Genomic DNA, 23183 nt, shown 5'->3' with positions numbered 1-23183 from the left:
AGGTGCAGGCTGGTCTCTTCTTGCAGCCAGAGCCCAGCAAAGTCAGGAGCCAGGGGTAGAAAGCAAAGAAGCAGGAGAGGAGCAAGTTCCTCCTCTTCACACACACATGCACATGCTCTGTGTGAGGAGGATAAAAGCAAGAGGAAGAAGGTGCTCCCACATGCAGACCCTTACCCACACAGTTGACTCCGGTGTAATCCAGGTTGTACCCGAAGGGGCACTCGCAGCGGAAGGACCCATCAGTGTTAATGCAGGCTCCATTTATGCAGACACCCAGGTTCTCTGAGCATTCATTAACATCTAGAAGGGAAACCAGGGCAATGAAACCTCCTGTGAGCACATAGCCAGAGACATCCCTGTCTTCTCAGGACTGACCCAACAAATCTCAGATACTCCCTCTCCAGAGCTGGGGGCTGAACCTTTGGTGAGCAGTCAGAGACTGGGAGGGCACCCAGTCCTATGTCCCTACCCTCCTGCAACTGGGATTCAACCCCACTCTCCAGATAGCCTAAATTTGGTTGCTTCTAGGTGAACCTCCCACAGGACAAATTTCTTCTCATCCCTAGACCAGACCTTACCTTCTCGGGTGTCACCTGGGCCTGGGATGGCTCCATGGCCATAAGGACACAGCTCCTGGAAGGCAACTGGAATAAAGCAGAAAAGCGAGAAACACTTACAAGTGCTTCCACTCCCAGAAGCTGAAATGTGCTTCTAGGGCATGACTGAGAGCTTGACAGCTCACTGCCCATGGGAGGCTACAAAGCCCCAGCTGCCTGGGTAACACCTGTGCCTGTCTTGGATCTGGAGGCACTGAGATGCTTCTTCCTTATCTGAAGTCCCACAGAGAACTGAGAGCAGATCCAAAGTAGAACTAAGCAATTCATTTCCCAACAGCCTGACTGTGGTTGCTGGAGAAGTAAGGAATACCGGAGTCCAGTAAGGGATGGGGGCTCAGGGGAGATCTCATTGCACTCTATAGCTTCCTGAAGGCAGGTTGTGATGAGCGGGGGTTTGGCCTCTTCTCCCAGGCAACAAGCAGGACCCGAGGAAATGGCCACAAGTTGTACCAGAGGAGGTTTAGATTGGACGTGAGGAAAAGCTTCTTCTCCCAAAGAGTGGTCAGGCACTGGAATGGCCTGCCCAGGGAGGTGGTGGAGTCGCCGTCCCTGGCAGTATTCAAGAGGCAGCTTGATGAGGAGCTACAAGACATGGTTTAGTACCTGTGGCAGCAATGGTAGTGGGAAGACGGTTGGACTAGATGATCTTATAGGTCCCATCCAACCATGTGATTCTGTGATTCTATGATTCTATGGCTTGCATTGGTGGTTGTCTTGCCTGACCTGCATACCTTCTCCATGCTCTGTGCCCGTTGGAGGCACACAGAGCCATCTCTCCCATGGAGCTGGGGACCAGCACACCTACCATTTCCTTCCTGTGGGCACAGCTCACAGGGGTCTCCCCAGCCTTCTCCTGGCATCTTACTGCAGCAACACCGAGCCTTGGTGGTGTTGAAGGCCTTGGGGACAGAGCACTTTCCGTTGTCAAAGCGAGTGAAGCAGAAGCTCTGGCGAGTATCTGTACAAGGACGGGGAAAGGCGCAGGTCATTGCAATCATCCAGGACGGTTACGCTCCCCTCCCCACTGTGATAAGCTGCACTCACCAAAGCACCGTCGGCCATTATCAGACAGCACAAAGCCTGGAGGGCAGACACACTGGAAGCTTCCAGGGGTATTGGTGCATGTCCCGAAGAGACAGATGTTGGGCTCCTCTTCACACTCATTGATATCTGAGAGCATGGGGGCCATATTACTGACAGTCAAAAGTCACTCCTTTTCTTATTACATTAAAACCAGCTGAAGCTGTGATGTCTGGGGAGCTCTGATGCCTGCAGCATGCCTCCAACCCTTAACCCACCCTCAGGGCAAATGGGACAATGAGGAGGCCAGGGCACAGCAAAACCACTGAGCCTCCTCTGTCACAGGAGCAGACCTTGTCTTGCTCTGTGTCCAGCTGCTTTCAAGAAGATATTTGGGGGTGGCAATTCATGCCCCAGCCCACTCAGGAAGAATACAGTTGTTCTGAGCATAGCCCATGGTGAACACATGCTGCGCTGGAAATGGAGGAGGCAGAGAGCCAACATTACCGATGCAGTTGTCATTCTGCACCTCGTAGCCAGGGGGGCAGATACAGCGGAAGGAACCCTCCAGGTTCTGGCAGGTGCCTGGGGAGCAGGTACCAGGCAGGCTCACGCACTCGTTGATGTCTGCAGAGAAGGGGAAATAACCAGTCTGTGCTCAGCTCTGAGGACTTGCGTGCAGGGTACCTTGCTGTACCCAGGCCCTACCCACAGCTGCACCCTGCTTTGCCCAAAAAGACACAAGGGAAGAAGATGAGCTATTTCCAGGATGTACCTTGTGTACCCTGGGAACATGGGCTCAGCCCTGCAGGACCTGGTGCTTCAGGAGGCACTGTAGTGGACACAAGTAACCAGGGTACAATGTGCCCGTCTGCCCCCACAGCCCCTGCCTGCAGAGTAGTTCCCAAGGCATCCCTGGTACAATTCTGTGTGCTTTAGGGGCATGGACAGGACAACATTTCTTCTTGCTGCCTGCAGGCCTCAGCACATGGGAAAGGGACTGGCGTGACTGTTCCCTGCACTGCTGGAAGGGAGGTGCAGGCATACTGGGGCCCAGTCCAACTTTCCATGGACAGTCAGATGACCAGGCTTTGGCTCCAGAGGACTTGTGAGTAGTTCTGGAGAGTCCACTGCTCAGGTGCCTCTGATGCGACCAGCCTGGGGATCAGGTCTCATAGCACTGCATGGTGCCAGCTCAGCTCACTGGGAAGGTCCAGCCTGCTGCCCGGACACTCACCTACGCAGTTCTTCCCGTCAGGGGTCCGATCATACCCCTCTTGGCACAGGCACTGGAAGGAGCCGATGCTGTTGATGCATTGGCCGTTTCGACACACCTGCCCCACCAGGGATGAACACTCATCAATGTCTGTGGGAGGGAAACGATAAGCACAGCAGGAAGAGATACGCACAGCGCATGAGAGTCAGTGTGTCGCCTTAGCCAGCCCTACACCTCTGAGACATACAACAACCCCTACAGCCACTGCCAGGTGACACCCAGAGCTGACCCCCTGCCACTGTGTGACAGCCCACGCCCCACAGCTGTGGACACATTGACCCCAGTCAGCTATCTACGTGGTCAGGATTTCACGCAACTCACCCATGCAGTCGTTATTGTGTGTTAGCTCAAAGCCAGGGAAGCAGAGACAGTTGTAGGAGCCAACTGTGTTCTTGCAGGTCCCATTTCCACAGGGCTGTCGGTCACACTCATCAATATCTGCAGAGAGAAAGTCACACCTGATTCAGAGGCTGTGAGTGAGTTGAAACCCACTATGTCTTGAGTGTGCAGACAGGGTCCAGGCAGCTGCACAGCACAGCCCTGGATCAAGAGGACACAGTGGCCCTTAGCTGTCCTTGGCACTACCCAGCAGGTGCTGGAGAGAGCTCACATCTATCCCAGTATCTGATTGACACGGCAGGGCTGCAGCAGTCATACTGACCCATGCACATGGTCTGCTCCCCCGTGGCCTTGAAGCCGTTGTGGCAGATGCAGACATAGCTGCCCTCTGTGTCAACACAATCCCCATGGCTGCAGACGTTGGGGATCTCCTGGCATTCATTGCGACCTAAAACAAAGCAAAGTGAGCACTAGTGAGCAGAAGGGATGGACTGAATAGGAAAAGCTGAGACAGCAGCCTTCTGCAGACTCCTCCCTGCTGGCAAGAAGCTGTATCTGTGAGCAGCAGCACAGCAGAATGGGGTCTTGGTTTTCTGAGAGGTGGCTTCACAAAGAACAAGGTTTATACACTCCAGAAAAACCCCACGTAATTGGAGAAAATGGCCTGAGCTGCCAGACTAAAGCTGCACTTCACAGTGACCTTTTTCGCATCCCTCAGGAGCCCACAATTCCTGGGAATTGTTCCAAAAGTACAAGTATCCCATAATCACAGCACAGCCAGGTCATAGTCTGGCATGTCCTTTATCCCGTCCTTCCTTGGGTCTACACATGGTGGTCTGTAAAACCATCTGAAGAGTCTAGGTAGGGGTGTCAGTGTCTCACACACGTGTCTCTGGAATAGGTAGCAAACAGCTCCCATCTTACCCACGCAGGCTCCACTAGGCGACAGCTTGTATCCGGTTGAACATTCGCACCTGTAACTGCCCGGGATGTTGATGCAGTCGGCGTTGCGCTGGCAGAGGTTCTCCCCACTGCTGCACTCATCGATGTCTGTGGGAGGAGAGCAATACAAACCCTGACTGTGCAGAGTGCCAGGCACTCCCCAGGCACCATCATCCTGGTAGGGCTGGAGAGGCTCAGTGGAGTCAACTGAATTTTAACCCTTGGTTTGCTCCAAACAGGGTCAATTTTCCACCTTTTTTATTGCTTTGCAGGAAAATATTGAATTTTAGTCACAATGTAAAACTTTTCCTAAAAAAATCCCCAAAACCAGAGGAGGGGAAAATCAGACAGGAACATGAGTGGAAACGAGCAATTTTTGTCCATACATTGATGCAAAAAATGAAGGTGATTTCAAGAAGGCTGAGAACACATGGACTCTGTCCATGTCTGCTGACAGCCCTCACCCTGGTGTCCTGTGAGCTGGGGAGATGCTGGTGCCACACTGAGAGTCCCCACCCTCCTGGGCGCCCTTGGAGCATTGCCCTGGCTGCCCTGTTACCTTCACAGATGAGCAGGATGTTGTTGTAGCTGAATCCAATGGGACACTCGCACCTGAAGCTGCCAATTTGGTTGATGCAGACACCGTTGGTGCAGATAGCAGGGATCTCACTGCACTCATCAATATCTGCACACAAAGAACATGTCTCAGCATCACGGGAAGGCAGCAGGGAGGAAAGCATCCCCCGTAGCTGGAAGACTGTTGTCCTTGTTAATTCTAAAAAGAAGACTAGCAGGAAAGGGCCACCAGACAAACAGTGGAGCAACTCCTGGGTGACTGATACTGGATCCTGCAGATCACGCCAGGCTAGGGCCACTCTGCAGAGGTCTGGGTACACAACAGAGCCAGACAAGCCTCCAAGTCGTAGGAGCCATGGGATTGCTGGCAGAGCACGCACAGCATATGTTGGGAGGGATCCTCCCCAGGACATCCACCTTGTTTTCTCCAAGTGTGCCTCTGCAGCAGCATGGACACCTGCTCAGGCTCTGGGACCAGGCTGCAATTGAGAAGTCCAGGGGGCCACTGAAACACTGAGATGGCTTGAGGGTCTCTGACTTTGTTGCTGTGACCAGCATAACCCACCACTAGCCATGTGCTGATACTTTCTGTTGCACTTTCTTCCTGGGAGCAGAAGATGAACTCATCACCCTCCTCTTCAGTCCCCTGGCTGACAACGTCAAGGCCAGGTGAAGCAATGATTAAACAATCTGCTTGTCTCTCTAACTACCAGCAAGTTCATCTTTCAAGACTGCAAAACATCTGTAGACAGCCCACAATTCCCAGGACTTTCAACAGCTCCTCTGGCTTTCCATCTACCAACACAAAAACCTGAAACTTTGGCTCTCACGCCAGGGCTACCATGGGTCTGGATCTATTTAGCCACTGGCTGCTGTCTGTGGTCACTGGCCACCTCTCTCTCCAGAAAACCAAGGGACAATTGCAAACATGGGGAGGTCCAAGCAGCCTAGCTGCTCAGGACATAGGCTTGAAGGCTTAGCCAGCTACTTGCAGCCATGTTTGCCACCTCTTTTCCTTGTCTGTCCTCTGTTCAGGGCTTAATTTGCTAAGGGAGGAGAAGGGAATAAGCTCACAGGCGCTGTGGGAAGAAAGGAGAGGGGCAGAGAGCAGACCTAGCTCCACAGGGGCTCTACTCACCTATTGGCTTCCCAGTGTGGATGTCGATGATAAACCCGGGGGCCTGGTTCCCACACAGGATCTGATACTCAGCTGGAAGGGGAACACCAAGGTCAAGGCCGTGCTCAGACTCACTCCTCCATGCTGCACACAGCCAGCGCTCCCCACCGCAATGCCTGCCCATGCAGCCAGCACACCATCTCCTGTCTGCAGACACTATCTCAGTCCCTGTGTCTGTCCAGCACAATGCATGTCCCCACAGTGCTCACCCACAGGCGCCACCTGCCAGCCATGACACCTCCGTTCTCCCCCTCTATTTTGTTAGTGCCTGTGCCTTAAAGTACATGGGACTGCTGGAAAAGCGAGGAGGTAGCCACATCATCAAGATGGCTTTCCAGACTTACGGCTTGCTGGTGTGGGGCAGGGCTCACATGGCTTGTTCCAGGCCTTGCCAATGTTGTAGGAGCAGCAGCACATCTTTTTGGTCATGTTGAAGGACAGCTCGTTCTCACACGTGTCATTGTAGTTGCGATAGCACACACTCTTCCTCATGTCTGCAAAGGTAGCCCAGAAAGTGTCTCTGCCAGCCCTGGGAACGGGTGCTGCCAGCCTCAGGGCACTCATTGGTGGGGATATGCCACCCTGCCCTGTTCTGGTCCTTAGGGACAGCAGGTGACACACACACCCTTCAAGGATGGCCCAGCAAAGTGGTTGCAGTGCTGGGCTGAAACCCTGCTCCAGTAGGAGTGTTGGACCCTGCCCCATGGCAGGCAATGGCCATGCACAAGCTCTGCTGGGTTTCTCACCACCCCATGAGGGTGAGCATCAGCCCCTCCGGCACGGGCAATGTGCACAGTGTAGCGGCAGGGATGTGGAGAGGCACCGGTGAACTCAGGCATCCTCAAGCCCAGCCCCTGCTCCCAGCACTTCTGCTCCTTCTGCTCATGTTGCCCACATCACACTGCCCATGGCACAACCCAGGGGCTGCACACAGACAGGGCACTGCCAGACCCCTTCCCGCAGATTCAGGCCATTCGTACCCATGCAGTTATTTCCTCCGTTGACTTGCATGTATTCAGGGGGGCACACGCAGGTGTAGTTGCCGAGGGTGTTGTAGCAGGTCCCAGGGCCGCAGATCCCAATGTGAGCAGAGCACTCATCAATATCTGCCAAATAAAGGAGACTGGAGGTCAAAGCACTGGGCACAGGTAGAGAAGGGCCTGGTGTGGGGCCAGGGGGTAGGCTTGGCATCGGCCTGGAACAGGGACTAGGTTGGCCTGGCAGTGGGAAAGGAGACAGGGATTGTGATGAGGATGAGGAGTCTGTAAGAGAAAGGGGAAGGGATTCTGGGCAGCCCAGGTAAACGTACAACTTTGTTGCGCACACATGTACGCACACACATGTGCCATACATGCCAGGCACACAGACAAGCACAAACATTGCGGTGCAGCTACCTTCACAGATGCGTGTGTCCTCATTGAGGTAGTAGCCGAGGGGGCACTCACACTGGAAGCTGCCAAAAGTGTTCACGCAGTTGCCACCCTGGCAGAGGCCCGGCAGCTCCTGGCACTCGTCGATATCTGAAGAGGGAGAGCAGTCGGGAGGTGTTCGCTGCCTGCCAGAGCAGCCCAGGCAGTGCCTTCACCCCAGGATCCCCGGCAGGGTCATCCCAGCACCTCTAGCCCTTGCTGGTGCCCAAGCAGCTCAGCCAGGTGGCTGGAGCACATCCAAGGAGAGCATCCATGTGCCCATTCAGTGGTCAGGGGCTTGACAGGGGCCCGGCCAGCCCATTGCCACAGCAAACAGTGCCCACACAGGGTTGGGCTCCCCCAGCACCAGAACGCCTGGGTAAGGGAACATGGGGGCCAGGTCAGCTTACCTTCCAGGATGACAGTGATGGGGTTGGGCCGGAAACCTTCTCCTCCAGGGCACAAGGTCTTGTATTCAGCTGTGGAAAAAGTAATTCAGGGGGATCCTGAGCTGAGTAGGCTCCCGTGAAACAGGATGGGTATGGAGAACCAGCAGAAACCCAGGAGGAAATAGGCCATGAGGATGGTGACAGTGGTCCAGATGGAGGAGCCTGACTCCCATCACACACCAAGCCAACTCAGCTGTCCTGTCTCTGCCTACACACCCCTGAATGAGGTTATTCCATGTCACTGCCCTCCTCCAGACTACTGTGACTAGGAATGAAGGATCCCAAACACCAGGTACAATCAGTCTGGTCTCCCTCACCCCACCCCACCTCTCCCCTGCTCTGGTCCACCCTGGTCCTTGCACTGACACAACAGGGTTGCCACCTCCTCCCTCAGCTTCCCTTGCTTCATTGTGATGATAGCGTATGCTGGACCCAGGACTTCCAGCCTGGGTTGAGAAGCCACAGGGAAGCAGCGTTCTCTCTCTTCTTTGCTCTACACTACACATCTGGCCCGTGCCCAAGTTCACCCCAGACATTTTCCCAACTCACTCGTGTTGGCTGGAGGACAGAGCTCGCAGGGGTTGCCCCATGCACGACCCAGCGAGCAACAGCAGGATGCTCGAGTGACCCCAACTCCAATTTCTGCGCTGCAGGAGATCCCTCCATCTCCTCGATCCTGGGTGTCCAGGAAGCAGTTCCCCACACGGGTATCTGCACAAAGACAGTAGTGGGTGAGCAAAGTCTCTCCAGTAGACTTGTGTGCACAGGAGGAATGAATGGCACTGTTGCCTCAAGGAACAGGGAGAGGGATAAAGTCCCAGTCCTGTCCCAGATGGCCCCACTGTCAGCTAGCTGTGTGGTAGTAAACCACATCCAGACTGTCCTTGAAACTCATGGCTTTAGGAACCCTTCAAGAATAAACTGTGCCCAGCTTGCCTGGTAAAAGCCAGAGGTCATAGCATGATGGCCTGTCTTCAGCATGGCTAGGGAGCATGACCCAAATAATGCTACCAGTAACCCAGAGCCTTTCAAGAAAAAAACACCTAAGAATATCTCCAGAGCTGCCCAGGCAACTGTTAATGGTGCCATCTCCATTGGCAAGTTCTCCCTCCTTACAGTGTCACAGTGCACAGGCACTTTGTTACCTCTATGGCTCAGGCTGAAGGAATAACATTGGTTCAACCAGGAGAGCACCCACACTAGTGACACAAGGTGGGCCAGGCTTAACAGGAGGTAGGTACTCTGCTGCTGCAGGATTAAGGCCATCATGGACAGTCAGGTATTTGGCAGGGTGGATCACGCTCAGCCACTCCAGTCTCTGGTAGTGGCCAGCTCCAGCTACGTGGGACCAACAAGAAGGACTACCAAGGTCTTGGATGGCAGGTGCACTCACCCACACAGCCCACACCAGTGGGGTTCAACTCGAAGTCCTGCGGACAGTTGCACAGGTAGCTGCCGGGGGTGTTGACACACAAGCCGTTGATACAGTTCACAGGGTCTGCACATTCATTGATGTCTGAAAAGATGGAAAGATGAAGACTGAAAAGAAAGATGATGACTGCCACAGCAACCACAGCCCCAGACCCTAAGCTCTGTACTGTGCGTTCAGGGTGTACCCCCATGACCACGGTCTTTTTAAGGCTCTTCATGTGATGGTAGGCAAAGCTCTTCTAGAAACAGACCTTGCCTTGTCCTACCTCACATCACCCTGCCCAGAGGCAGAAGAAAGGAGCAGAGCCACACTGAGCTTTCCTATCCACTGAAAGCTCACCTTCAGCAGTATCAAGGCCTTGCCAAGAGCAAAGACACATCACCACATCACCCAGGGACGCTTAATTGGCTTTAGGCTCCTAGTGCCACTACCTGTCATGGTTGGGGCAAGCTCACACCAGCAGGTCACAGAGCAAGCCTCATCCAATAGCCCCATGAAAGTCCTATACCTGTGCAGTTGCCTCCACTCCTGTCCAGTTCATAGCCATCATCACAGGCACAGCGGAACATCCCGGGCAGGTTCTGGCAGGTCCCAAAGACACAGATATTCTGGAAGGTGCATTCATCAATGTCTGCAAAACAGGGAGAGCTGGGTACTCAGGGTATGGCAAAGTGAGGGCCAAGGCAGGCCTCTCCTGCTCCCATCGTGAAGCAGAGCCACAGCGCAGCAGTGGGTAACCCATCTCAGGATGGTTTTATTGCCATGGGACACCGTCTCCTGGGAGAGCAGGACCAGGCATGCTGTGTGTATGCCCTCTCCCCTCACCCCTCTTTTGCTGATTGTCCACATCTTGCATGGATCCTTGGCTTAGCCCAGCCTCTCTGCAGGCTGGGGACCAATTCCTCTAAATGGAAGAGCTGGCTCCTCAGGAGCCTTGCACCATCAGGTGATGGTGGGTCTTGCTTAGTAACGATCAGTTGGTGACAGTGCAGTGGAGAGACCTAGGTCAGAAAGGAAGTGGACACTGGATCTCCCAGAGCAGCAGTCAAAACTCTGGGCACTTACCTTGGCAGGCCTTGCTGTCCTCTGTGGGATTGAAGCCCATCTCGCACTCGCAGCGGTAACCCCCAGGTGCATTGAGACACTGTCCATTCTCACACAGGTTCACGTTGTCCGCACACTCATCCACATCTAGGGAGAGTCAAGCATGAGATTGACAAGGCATCCACCTGAAGATGGGAGCTTCCCTCAGCTTGCCCAGGAAATTCCCAAAAGTTTGTTCCCACCCCTCTGCTGGGAGGCTACGAGGAAAGGGCTGCAATACTTCTTATTGCCTTGATGCTCCCCAAACACCCGCTGAGAAGAAGGTGGATCTCTGCTGAAGATATCTGAGCAAGCTGTGGTGCAGGGCAGGCTGCAGTGGCTTTTGGGGGACATCTGGTTCGGGGAACCCCAGAGACAGGCAGCCAGCTGCTGAGCCAGGCTGGTGGTTGAGAAAGGGTGATTCCCTGTCCCAGCAGGATGCCCAGGTCACATTCCTGCTGCCAGTTGAGTCCACGGGCCTCACCTGAGCAGGAGAAACCGTCCCCATTGAAGCCTTCTCGGCAGGCACAGCGGTAGGAGCCTGGTGTGTTGACACAGTTGGCATTCAGGTTGCACTTGTGCTCTTCAGTTGCACACTCGTCCAGGTCTGGATAAGGAGAACACCCTCATCAAGTTCTTGCCTCTGGCCTTTTCTTTAAGCCTGAGCATTTAGCGCCCAGGGGGGCCACGCAAATGGCCCAGAAGACTGCAGCCTCCAGACACTTTGAGCACTCACGAGGCTCCAACACATCTATGTGAGCCTCGGCGGCCATGAGACATTCCCCTGGCAGTGCTGACACAGACAATACGGTAGTGAGACACATTCACACACACATGCCCATATTCCCAATATCTCCCCAGTTCAGACACACATAGAACACCCTCACATCCCTTCATACACACCACACACAGGCCAGTAAGCGCCTGCACTCATATATACACACCAACACATCCCCACACACCTCCCACACCCATACATGCCCCGACACACAACCACACAGCCACATTGCCAATCTGACAACGACATTCATCAACGACATCTCAATACCACGCCCACATACTCTGCTTCCCACAAATACATGCCTTTGCTCCCTCATTCATGGCTTTCACAGACACGGCTGCAGAGCCTGACAGTGCAAGGCCCCTGTGCTCACACCCACAGTTCCCCTCTCTTACACCCCCACATCCCTCCACACTTCCATAAATCCTCATGCAGGGCTCCTGGGGCTCAAGAGCATTTTAAGTGCAGGTGTCAACTCAGCCCAGGCTTCACAGGTGTCCAAAGAGCACCCAGACACACAAACTTCCTCTCCTTGGATGAGAACTCACCGTTGCACTTCAGCCCATCTCCAAGCCAGCCTGTGCGACACTTGCATTTGAAGCTCCCAGGCACGTTGATGCAGGAGGCGTGCATGTCGCAGTTGTGAGCCCCGATCTCACATTCATCAATATCTGCAGGAAGAAAGGACATCAGAGATGAAACAGCTCAGCTCCTCCAGGAGAGGAGGGGCAGCTGGGTACAATCCTGCTGACAGGTCTGGGTACCAATAGCTCCTGGGAGCCTGAACCCCAGGGGATGGCAACAAGGTGCTTTGGGGAACAAGCTGCCTGGAGTTGTATCCTTGAGCTGATCTGTGCTCACCCCTGGAAGATGAAGACAAAAGGAAGGGCAGGTCCCCGGCTCACCTATAAACTATGCAAGTGTCAATTCTTCCCTGCAGCCTGCCTTCCTGCCAATCTCTGCCTGCCCAGGAGGATGTCCCAGCACACAACCACATCCCTGGTGTCCACAGCATCCCCCAGTGCAGGGACAGTGTTCCGTGGCATGGAACAGGAAGTGTTTGTGAGGGCTTTCACCAGCACCCTTGGCTCCAGATCTGGTGAGTTCCCACCTGTGCAGCCTGTGGTTCCCTTCTTGACAAAGTAGCCCAGCTGGCAGTGACAGATGAAGGAGCCCTTTGTGTTTTCACACTCGCCGTGCAGGCAGATATTAGGGTTGAGATCACATTCATTCACATCTGCAGGAGAAAACAGACTTGCTTGGAAGAACACAACAACCACAACCTGGCTCTGGAGTAACTGTTGGCATCCCTCCCTCCAACAGCAGCCTTGTGATGCAGTGCTGGCATGTGCCCAGGGCACAGCCTTGTCCTCACCAATACAGGTCTTCATGTCCAGGGACGCCATGAAGCCATCAAAGCAGAGGCAGCGGTACTCCCCAGGGATGTTAGTGCACTGCCCGCCATCACAGATGTCTGGATTATCTTCACATTCATCAATATCTAGAGAGAGGAGACCATTGCCAAAGTAAAGACATTAGAGTCAGGGAAAGGGTATTGCAGGAGCAGGAGGGAGCAACGAGGGAGCCAAAGGAGGGACTTTGCTCCAAATCACGTAGTTACAGGACTCTGGAGTCCGTCATGACGGACTAGACATTCAGTGCAAGGCAAAAACGTCTTATCCAGGGAAATCACAATGACTTAAAAATGAGGACCCCCCCACTCTGAAGCCTGTGCTAGGGTTGACTGGCAATGGATGCAGAGGTCCCTCGGGCAGCATCTAGGAGAGCCAAGCTGACCACTCACCTGCACACGATCTCTTGTCTGGCATCAATGCGTAGCCTTCACTGCAGCTGCATTCGTAGCTGCCCTCCGAGTTGGAGCAGTGTGTGTCACAGCCGCCGTTGGTTATGGTGCACTCATCAATGTCTGAGGGAGAAAGGAGCGGTCAGGCAGCTGCATGCGTGGTGGGCTGGCATATGTGCCTTGCAGCAGAGCTGCTCAGAAGCAGTGCCAGTACACAGAGACAAGGAGGGAGAGGTGCTGAAGAGGAAACAAAGCTCCCCTATCCAGAAGCAAGCGCCTCTTACCTTCTCTGACAGCCACTTGCAGCTCGCAGTAGTTTCACAGCTGATGACAGCCCCTTACCAGCAGTGCCAACCTGGCTGTAGGTCAGCCAGGAGGTTCCCCCCTTCCCTGGTGCTAACTTACCCTCAGACACCCCACTGAGCATTGCCACAGGTACGAGGCCAAGAGGGACCTGGATTCGTACTGGGGTCCTGGCATGGCTATTTGGCAAAGGGGAGCACTCACCAACACAGCCTTGCCTGTCCAGCGTGGCCTGGAAGCCCGAATCACACGCGCACTGGTAGGTACCAATGACGTTGACGCAGCGTCCGTTGCGACACAGGTTGTCACTAAGGGAGCATTCGTTGATATCTGCAGTAGAAAGAATGGTTTGAGCAGCCAGCAGTGCTGATGCCACATTGAGCATCATTTAGTACCCATCCCTGAGTACCCCCCCCCCCCACTGCTGTCTCCAAACGGAATTGGTCATTGCCCCACTGGTCAGTCTTCAGCAAACAGCAGGTAGAACAACAGACACCATAAATGCAATGGAACCCTGGCAGTGACCTCGGTCCCTCCTGGATGAGTATGTTCTACTCACATACAAGATTGGAAGGAGAGATTCACATGCCCAGCATGAGACCCGAGTCTCCCTGTGTCATTACCCTTGAACAGGCTCTGGTCGTAACATAGCTTTCCATCCTCTCACCTACGCAAGTGTTCCCTTTGGAAGTCAGCTCATGTCCAGGGGGGCAGATGCATTCAAAGCTGCCATCTGTGTTCATGCAGATCCCACCTCGGCACAGCAGTGGGTCTCGCTCACACTCATTGATATCTGCAGAGAATGACAGGAAATGTGGTGGACTGTCCCGTTCAGCTGGGTTTTCCAGATAATGGGGTGGTGCTGGTGCCATGCACCACAGTCCCATCACCAAAGATGTATCTCAAAACAGAGAGACATCACAAAAGTAACAGGGCAGCGCATCCAGGGCTTGGGTGAGTCTGGTGGACTTATGGCTGAAGTATGCATTTTGGGAAATCCAACTCTTGCCTTGATCTCAGTAGAAAGTAAAGCATAACATCAGGAGGAAAGAAGTTATTAGCTTTGTGCTAGTAGTTCCTAGTTTGCATCCCACCTAGCTTAGTACATTCTCACAAGTCACATTAGCAGAGGGAGAGTTCCTCATAAAATGTGTGTTTTGTTTGACAGAAGACTAACAGACAGGCTTTCTTGGTAACAGCCTTCAGTGTAGTTCCAGTATCACACACAGGGCTGGGAAATAGTCTGTACATTTCTGAAAAAAAAAAATCACATATGGACAAAGGGATTTGGTTTACTAGGAAATGGAGAAATTCCTGAAATAGATGAAACTGCTATGAGAGAGATGTGATCTAGCCAAAGATGAAACCAGGCTGCTGGCATTAAAAATGGGGCAAAAAAAGTTATAGAAAAGTTTATAAACACCAGACTAAAAAAAAAAAACCAAAAAAGGCAAACTACTGGAATGGTGCACTGGTGATTTTTGGAAACAAAAACCAACAAGAGGAGACGAAGCACTGCAAGTGTCGAAACTGGGAAGTCTTGTTATCGATTCATCATCCATGGCCCCTGGAGAAAGCTCTTTGTGATGTTACTATACTGTAGAGGTAACAGTCTTTGTGATCCTGCTGGCGTTTCACAGTGCAAGTTATGCTCTTTGGAAAGGCAAGTGCTGGATGAGTCTGATCCTCTATCTTTGGAAACAGGAATCTGAGAATGAGGTTCTCTATTTTGGTCCCAGATCCAAAAGATTTTGCATTCTTGCATACCCCTTGAATTGACTCGAGATGTCCTGCACTGACAGTAGGGGAGCAGAAAACGGGAGCCACTCTGGAACTGCTCAGAGCATTCATCTACCCACAGCTTTCAGAATACGAAACCATTGGGTATAACATAAATGAATGGAGGGAGCTAAAAAACAGCCCCCAAGAATCCCTTAGTGACAGCAGACAGATGGAGCGATGTCAGATGTATTTAAAGAACTCATTTTCTTCTATGTTTATTTTTCTGATTCCAGCCTTGTAATGAAGAATGGAATATTTCACCTTACTTGAATAAAACACCCTGCTGAGATTTTCAGCTTATCTATAGCTAAAGCGGACTGGAATACATCTGACAATGGGGGTGACGGGCCCCCATCGCACAGTCCCACAGGACCCACGCCTCTGGTTCTCCATGGTAGGAGACTGTTCCTAACGAACTGCATGACACAGCTTCAGTGCTGATGTTTATTGCCAGGGGCTGGCAAGAACTCCTCCCTCGAGATGCTGGAGCCAAGTTCTTTTACCAAACGCTGGCAGGAAGAAGTTTATCCTTGACCACAGGAAATGCCATAGTGTCACAACAACCTTTGTTGTCGTGAAATGACTCAATCCCCTGTCACACAGGAAAAAGGATACGGTGGAATTGTACAGATAATAGTGAGCATTAAAAAAAAAAAAAAACCACAAGAACAATGAAACACAATATCCTTCTGTAAAGATATCAGAAATCTCATTACTGAAAGAAGATAGCAGAGCATCAGTGGGGACTGTAACACTCTCAGTATCTCAGAAACGGAAGAGGAGAAGGAGGAAGATGATCAGTGTGAGCTGTGGTAAGCCACACTACAAATTGTATGGAAAAGAGAGAAAACCATGCCAGTGGCAGGGCAGCGATATGTTTTAAAGAACTCAGAGAATCGAATATGAAAAATAAATAAATGGTATTGAATCATGCCACAGATTGATGTGGTTTGAAAGTCCAAGCCAAAGCAGAAAGAGCAGAATATGAAGACTAGATCAGTCAGACAAGTTAGTCTGGCTAGACAGAGGAGAAGAGGAACATGGTATGCCAGGAATTAGAGGACAGCAACAGTCTGGCTGACTTGTTGGAGACAAATTGAGGTACTGAGGTCATTGATGGGATTTTTTAAGCTACAAACAAGAATTAATAAATTGAAAACAGATGAGAATCTGACAGAATAAAAACAAGCACTGGCCAGATGGGAGGATCTGTAGAGAATTATCCGAGGATAAAGGACGATTAAATGGGCAGGTGAAAGGGAGCCCTTACAATTATAACTGGAAATAGAGGGAGGCAGAAGAATGCAGACAGTCTACCAGAACTTCTCAGGAAGGACTTGATCTGTGTAAGTGTTTGGGGAACTGGACAGGGGCCTGATTAATGGTTGAAGCTGGTATGAAATTGCTGCAGATCCCAATGAAAGGTGCAGAAACAGCAACAGTTGATTAGATGTCACATACCAGTGGGAGCAGGTTGAGAGTCATTTTAGAAAAGAGTCAGTGGAAAGCAGCCCAAGAAAAATTGGATAAATCAGCAAGATTCAGAGCTAGAAGAGACACAGCTATCAAATGGTGAACCTCTTGCTGAGCAAGGTATATCTCTGAGTTCATGTGCCAGTGGAGGCATTTGATTTAATGGCACATGGCTGTAAGATGTGCAAAGACAGCAGGAGGCCAAGTAGTGCGATAAAGACCAAATGTATCCTAATATAGGAGCGGAAATAACAGGTCTACTAATCTCAGCAGTGATCTAACGATGACATAACTGATAGCTACTTGCAAGGAATGTATATTGTCTAGAAAAGGGATCAAGCTAACTGGATTAAGATGACTGATGTGGTATGTGAGACATCATTTAGGGCAGGCAGATGAACCAAGTTAAGAAGATAACTGTAGTGGTATCGTGGTTTAGCCACACTCAGCAGCTAAAATACCACATAGTCACCCACTCACTCCCTGCCTCACTGCCCCTGCAGCAGGATGGGGAGGAGAACTGGGAAACAAAAGAAGGCAAAACCCATGGGTTGAAAGAAAAACAGTTCAAGAGAGCAACAGAGGAAAAGAAAACAGAGATGGAAAACAAAAACAATAACAGAATACACTTAAGCAAGTAACATACATCACAATAGCTCACCGTGGATCCTGATGCCCTCAGCACCATCCCCACTCTATAAACTGAGCATGTCCCATGGCATGGAACAGCCCTTGGGCCAATTTGGGTAAACTGTCCTAGCTGTTGGCTAATTAGTAAGCATCCCACACAGGGGCCACCAGTCCCCGCTCCTCTCCCAGCTTGGGTGAAAATTAACTCTTTTCTAGTGTCCTGGTTTTATTTAGTGAGGTGGGGCTGTGGTGGCAGCTTCTGTAGGAAACTGTTGGAAGTTGTTTTCCCTTTGTCCAGTGGACTCGGCCGGGCCTAGGGCAGACCCGCTGCTGGCCAAGGCTGAGCCAATTGGTAGCAGAATGTTCCCTGATAACACCTCTGCAATAATGTATTTAGGAAGAGGAAACAGAAAAAAATAATGAAGACGACGTGAAGATGCTGAGCAGGGGCAGAGAGGGGGAGGTGCGATCCTTGTGGGCCTTGCACCCCTCACCCTCTGGCCTCCCGCCGGGCGGTGACTGGGCCTAACTCGGCCCGGCTGAGAGAAGTGGAGAGGAGATGAGATGTGAAGAGACCCTGAGAGGCGTCTGCCAGCCTGGTGTGAAGAATTTATTGTGAGAGGAACGGCTGCAGACGCCAAGGGCAGTGAAGAAGGAGGGGGAGCAGTAATGCAGCTCCTGGCTGAGGTTCCCCTGCAGCCTGTGCTGACGACCATGGTGGAGCAGGCTGTTCTCCTGCAGCCCATGGAGGCCCACAAAGGAGCAGAGATCCCCCTGCAGCCCGTGAAGGACCCCACTCCGGGGCAGGTGGAGGCCTGAAGGAGGCTGTGGCCCGTGGAGGCCCCGCTGGGACAGCCGTTCTGGAGGGGCTGCACCCCGTGGAAGAGATGACCCACGCCAGAGCAGTTTACAAAGGACTGTGGCCCGTGGGACCGACCCCACGCTGGAGCAGGGGAGGAGTGCAGGAGTGTGAGGAGTTCTTCCCCCCGACAACGAAGCAGCGGCGTAAAGCAACGCATGATGAACTGACCGCGACCCCCATTCCCTCTTCCCCCCTGTGCCGCTCAGGGCTGGGGGAAGGAGGCAGAGATAATGTTAAGCCCGGGAAGAGGGAGGGGTGGGGGAAAGTCACCTTGTTCTCTTTCTCATTATCCTGCTTTTTTTTCCCCAAATCAAGTCTGTTTTACCCGTAACGGTAACTCTCCCTGTCCTTATCTCAAACCTCAAGCCATTTTTCATATATTATCTCTCCCTATTCTCTCGGAGGGTGGGGGGAGTGAGAGAGAGACTGGGTAGTCTGGTCCTGAGCAGGGCTAAACTACAACACCTAGCCAGAACCAGGACAAGTGGCATGGATAGAGTACCACACAAAAAGATCTAGAAGTTGAGGAACATGGTTTAATGTAAGGATTGAACATATGATATTAATAAGATCGGAGATGAGTGTATGTTTAGAGTGTGGATATGTACATAATCAGTGGCAGAATAAATAATAGATGGGTAACACAAGTCTGAAAAGAAGTAGAAGGAGATGGGACGTCACACAAAGGAAACACAACTGTGTATGAGAATTGGAGCTGATGGCCATCGAGTTCAAGCTGCTGGCCTGGCAGAGCTCCACTGGCTCCACTAGTCACTCCCCAGTATAAAGGTTGCTGTCTCCCTACGTAGCAGGAATGAAAATATCAGGCATGGATCCTGTCCCAGCACAGTGGCAATGCCAGGCTCAGGCTCTAGCTGCTGGTGGCTGAAACAAGAGGAAAGGTTAGTGGCCAAGGTTTAGTGCAAGGGAAGGTCCAAGTGAAAGAAGAGTACAAAATGACAAAGAATGAACATTGTACATGAACAAGTACAAGATGAAAAAGGAAATACAAGGCCTTACTCTTATGTAAAAAAGGCAACATTGCATTGAGATTGCAGGGAAATGCCCTTTGGGTAGAGCAAGCAGAAAAGGGAGGGGAAAGAACTTGAGAAAAGCTCGTTGGTGGCTCCACGGGCTCCCAGCATGGGCTCCCCTGTGGGCTCCCACAGCTGAGGTAACGGTGGCCAGGAGGTGGCAGGGCAGGACCAACGATGTCCCATGAATGTCATGGCAGGAAGAGGCCAGGATGCTCCCCTGGGCCAGATGCTATACCCAGAGTCCTCCTCGATGCTGGCCTGGGCTGCCAGTCTCCCTCCCCAGCTCATGGGGTACCACCAGCCCAGCTGCTGGGCAAAGGCTCTGGCCTCTGATCCAAGAGGTCCTCATAACTAGAGGTCTCGAAGGAAAGGCTCCCAGTTTTGTCCCCAAGTCTGGTAACCTTTTCATAGCCTGTCTCTTTGCTCTCATTCTCTGGAGGCGTCTGGAGCTCAAGTCAAGCCTTGCTGGGGACATGGCTTCTCTCTTTATGTCCTGCAGCTTAGAAAGCCTGCACAGTGTCTCATGAACCCCTGACTTTACTTTGCATATGCTTTGCTGTCCTCCCGGGGTTATATGTATGGTGTGCTCAGCTACGCACACAGAGCTTCCTCTCTCTACATGTGCTGTCCTGCAGCCTGGCTCTGCCTTTGCAATCAAAGCAAGGCAGAAGACTCACTACCTCGGGGAGAGCAGAGGCTGCCAGGGCTCTCTACAGTGTAGGGACTCCCACAACCCTCCCTGAGGGCAATGAGGAGATTTGGCTTGATAGCAGGGGAACAGAGAGCCAGGCAGACAGGTAAACAGACAGCCAGATGCACAGAGAGAAGCTTGGCATGAAGCCCTTTGTCAGATCTGGCACCAGCTACTTTCTTCCTTGTGACAAGAGTAAGGGTGCTGCCCTGCCCTGGAGACAAGTCCTTACCCATGCAGTTCTTCATCATCATGAAGCCACTCTCGTAGCCTTCAAAGCACTCGCACTCGAAGCTGCCCGGTGTGTTGACACAGGTGCCATGGCCACACAGGTCTGGTGAGATGCGGCACTCATCGATGTCTGTGGGGATGAAGACCAGCTAGCGGAGGCAGGACAGACTACAAGCACTGCTACAGCTGGCACAGCATTGCCTGTACTGCACATCAAATTAAATGAACAAGGACTGGCAAGTCTGACCCAGCAGACCAAGGAAGTCCTCTTCCTGAAGGGAGAGATAGCAGTTAAGCTTTCTTTCTGGTGTAGAACTGATCCCTCATCCCACTGAGCCTTCTGCTCATAGCCCTGCCCCTGGCTTCTCAGCATGTCCATCAGGTAAGTGCCATGACTCCTCTGGGTAACACCAGAGCATTCCAAGGCAGCAAGACGGGCAAGAGTCATTTGGAGGGGGGCTACTCTTACCTGTGCAGTTCCTTTCCTCAGCATCCAAAGCAAAGCCGTTGCCACAGAGACACCTGAAGCTGCCAATGGTGTTTCGACAGGTCCCATGAGTGCACAGGCCGGAGAAAACCTTACATTCATTCACATCTGTGGGTGAAGACAGAAGAGCAGTGTTTCAGGGAGGGGATGTCTGCAACGAACCTAGGGTCCCAGGGCAGACAGCAGGTTCCTTGGGCTGTGTCTGAGATGGACCAAGCACAGCCCACAACCAGCAGCTCCCCTCTTTCTTCTCACCTTTGTAGAACGGCCTTCCTGAAAGCACGTCTCCTCGGTTGGCAAAGCCGGGTCCCCTCGGGCAGATGGCCTTGTACTCGCTGGAGCCAACCTTGGGACATTCTTCACAATCGATGCCCCAGGCTGAGCCCACAGAACAGCAGCACATGTCGATGCGGTACTTGCCTGGCAGAGGCTCCGTGCACTCATCTTCATCCCACTTCATGTAGCACTGTTCCACACGCACGTCTGGTGAGAGAGCAGAGCTCAGCCCTTGCCTGCAGCACCCAATCTCCGGTAAAACCAGAGACAGCATTTTTTGTGACATAGTTAGCAAGGTTCCTTGAACAGATTTGGTTGGTTGATCCTCCAAACAATGCCCAGGTATGGGCCATTTGCATGAAGCCACCTTGTTTGGGATGTTGTGAGAGATTTAATAGTATGGACATGGCCAGCCTGTGACTGTTGGCAACAGGGCCAGAGAATAGACCCTCCATGGTGTCATTAGTAGTGCAGACGGCCCCCGTGAAGGGCAGAGGTTTGTCACTGTGTGCCCAGAAAGCAGCCAGGATTTGGTTTAAGGGTGCTGGACCATGTCATTAACCAGTAAGGTTATCTATCTGGCTACCCCTACAGTCCACCCAATTGCATTACCAGCTGGACCTGGGGACATGAAGTTACAGCAGCCTTGCCTTAGTAACAGCCCTTACCAGGTATGACATGCCATCACTCAACTCCCAAGACTGTGGTGGGCAGGGGGTGGTTGGACCTCTGTAGAGAGGGCTGAAGAGAGGCCAGGGTCTGGGTGAGATGAGATGTCCTTACCCACACAGGTCCTAGCAGTGCCATCAAGAGTCAGTCCTTCTGGACATTCGCACCGAAAGGAGCCAGCTGTGTTCACACAACGTCCGTTCGGGCAGACACCAGGGAAAACCTCACACTCATTCACATCTGTTGGCACAAAAGGAAAAGACAAGTATGACAGTGGCACATGACCAAGCCCAGTATGGCCTTGAGGGGCTCCTGGAGGAGACGGAAGGAGCCCAGAGCTGCCCACCAGACTAAAACTGGCAACTTGTCACAATGAAAACCACATGCTCCACGCACAGCCACAGCCAGGCCCATACACTTTTGCAAGGAGGCTGCATTACAAAGGCCTGTCAGGGACAGGCAGACAGGGTGGTCCTGTTGCATATGTCCATAGTTGGCACAGCACTGGCAGAGCAGCACCAGGACTCACAAACATGAGTACTGCTGATGGAGCAGCTAAACCTGGAAACCCATTTCCAGGCACATGAATGACAAGAAAATAATCAGTAGTAGTCAGCATGGATTGACGAAGGGGAAGCTGTGATTGATGAGCTTAATAAAATTCTATGGCCCGGCAGATGAGTAAGAGCAGTGGATATTGTCCACCTAGCCTTCAGTACGGCCTTTGACACTATCTCCCGTAAGATCCTCATAGACAAACTGTTGACATACAGGCTGCATGAGCAGACAGTGAGGTAGACTGAAAATTGGCTGAATGTCTGGCCCCTGAGAGGGGTGTCAAGTGACATAAAGTCTAGCTGGAGGCCAGCAACTAGCTGTGTACCCAGGGTCTGATCCTGTTTAACAACTTCATTAGTTATCTGGATGATGGGGTAAAGTGTGTCCTCAGCAAATTTGCTGATGATACAAAACTGGGAGTAGTGGCTGATACACCAGAAGGTCATGGTGCCATTCAGAGGGACCTCGCTCAGCAGGCTGGAGAAATGGGCTGCCAGGATCCTCATGCAGTTCAACAAGGAGAAGTGCAAAGTTTTGCACCTGGGGAGGATCAGTCGCATGCAACAATATATGCTGGGGGTCAATCAGCTGGAAAGCAGTTTGGCAGAAAAGGGCGTGGGGGTCCTGGTGGACACCAAGTTGAACATGAGTCAGCAACATGTCCTTGCTGCAAAGAAGGCTAATGATATCCTGGGCTGCATTAGCAGGAGTGTTGCCAGCAGGTTGAGAGAGGTGATCCTTCCCTTCTGCTCAGCACTGGTGAGGCCACAACTGGGGTGCTGCGTCCAGTTCTGGGCTTCTCAGTATGAGAGATGGACATGCTGGAGAGAGCCCAACAACTGGTCAGAAAGTGTAGATCCTTCACCAGACTCAAAGATGCAGGACAGAACAAATAAATAACAACCAAGTTCCAAATTTAAGGAGGAAAAAAAAAGTCTTCTGTGTCCTGCAGCACTTTACCTTCACACGTGACCCCCTTCATCCTAGCATATCCCCGGGGACAGGCAGTATCTGCAAGAAAACAAGAATGTCAGCAAAGAAATGGGCTGCCTTCTGCCTTCCTGATCTCTGTGCCAAGCAGAGCCTTACCAATCTCACAGCGCTCACAGGGGCTGCCCCACGCTGCCCCCAGCGTAGCACAGCACTCCGATTTCAGCGTGGCCCCGTTGATGTTCACCTCGCAACGCCCATCCTGGATGTTCAGCCAGCATGTCCCTTTCATGCTGTCTGTAGGGGCAAAGACAAGGTGTGAGTGAAGAGCTGCTCCTTGATGGAGGTT

At 52.2% G+C, this 23183-nt stretch overlaps 1 protein-coding gene across 1 annotated transcript in view; it reads right to left on the bottom strand.

Moving 5' to 3' along the window:
* The window catches only part of LOC104476163 (fibrillin-2), a 109990-nt gene that overhangs the window by 9590 nt on the left and 77217 nt on the right, over positions 1 to 23183 (bottom strand). The window contains exons 20-51 of the mRNA XM_086767064.1: positions 22994 to 23131; positions 22865 to 22915; positions 21461 to 21586; positions 20657 to 20884; positions 20384 to 20509; positions 19916 to 20044; positions 13876 to 14001; positions 13413 to 13538; positions 12906 to 13028; positions 12477 to 12602; positions 12213 to 12338; positions 11650 to 11772; positions 10805 to 10927; positions 10303 to 10428; positions 9746 to 9868; positions 9199 to 9321; positions 8355 to 8516; positions 7767 to 7835; positions 7342 to 7467; positions 6928 to 7053; positions 6292 to 6441; positions 5909 to 5980; positions 4754 to 4879; positions 4177 to 4302; positions 3575 to 3700; positions 3235 to 3351; positions 2875 to 3003; positions 2145 to 2264; positions 1662 to 1787; positions 1423 to 1575; positions 579 to 644; positions 175 to 300 (exon numbers count right to left, since the gene is read on the bottom strand). Coding sequence (XP_086623190.1) covers positions 175 to 300; positions 579 to 644; positions 1423 to 1575; positions 1662 to 1787; positions 2145 to 2264; positions 2875 to 3003; positions 3235 to 3351; positions 3575 to 3700; positions 4177 to 4302; positions 4754 to 4879; positions 5909 to 5980; positions 6292 to 6441; positions 6928 to 7053; positions 7342 to 7467; positions 7767 to 7835; positions 8355 to 8516; positions 9199 to 9321; positions 9746 to 9868; positions 10303 to 10428; positions 10805 to 10927; positions 11650 to 11772; positions 12213 to 12338; positions 12477 to 12602; positions 12906 to 13028; positions 13413 to 13538; positions 13876 to 14001; positions 19916 to 20044; positions 20384 to 20509; positions 20657 to 20884; positions 21461 to 21586; positions 22865 to 22915; positions 22994 to 23131 — 3963 coding nt within the window. The remainder of the gene's footprint in view (positions 1 to 174; positions 301 to 578; positions 645 to 1422; positions 1576 to 1661; positions 1788 to 2144; positions 2265 to 2874; positions 3004 to 3234; positions 3352 to 3574; positions 3701 to 4176; positions 4303 to 4753; positions 4880 to 5908; positions 5981 to 6291; positions 6442 to 6927; positions 7054 to 7341; positions 7468 to 7766; positions 7836 to 8354; positions 8517 to 9198; positions 9322 to 9745; positions 9869 to 10302; positions 10429 to 10804; positions 10928 to 11649; positions 11773 to 12212; positions 12339 to 12476; positions 12603 to 12905; positions 13029 to 13412; positions 13539 to 13875; positions 14002 to 19915; positions 20045 to 20383; positions 20510 to 20656; positions 20885 to 21460; positions 21587 to 22864; positions 22916 to 22993; positions 23132 to 23183) is intronic.

This window comes from Chlamydotis macqueenii, chromosome 26, assembly GCF_036417535.1.
Source record: "Chlamydotis macqueenii isolate bChlMac1 chromosome 26, bChlMac1.mat, whole genome shotgun sequence".
Taxonomy (NCBI): Eukaryota; Metazoa; Chordata; class Aves; order Otidiformes; family Otididae; genus Chlamydotis; species Chlamydotis macqueenii.
This window is presented reverse-complemented; position numbering and strand designations above follow the sequence as displayed.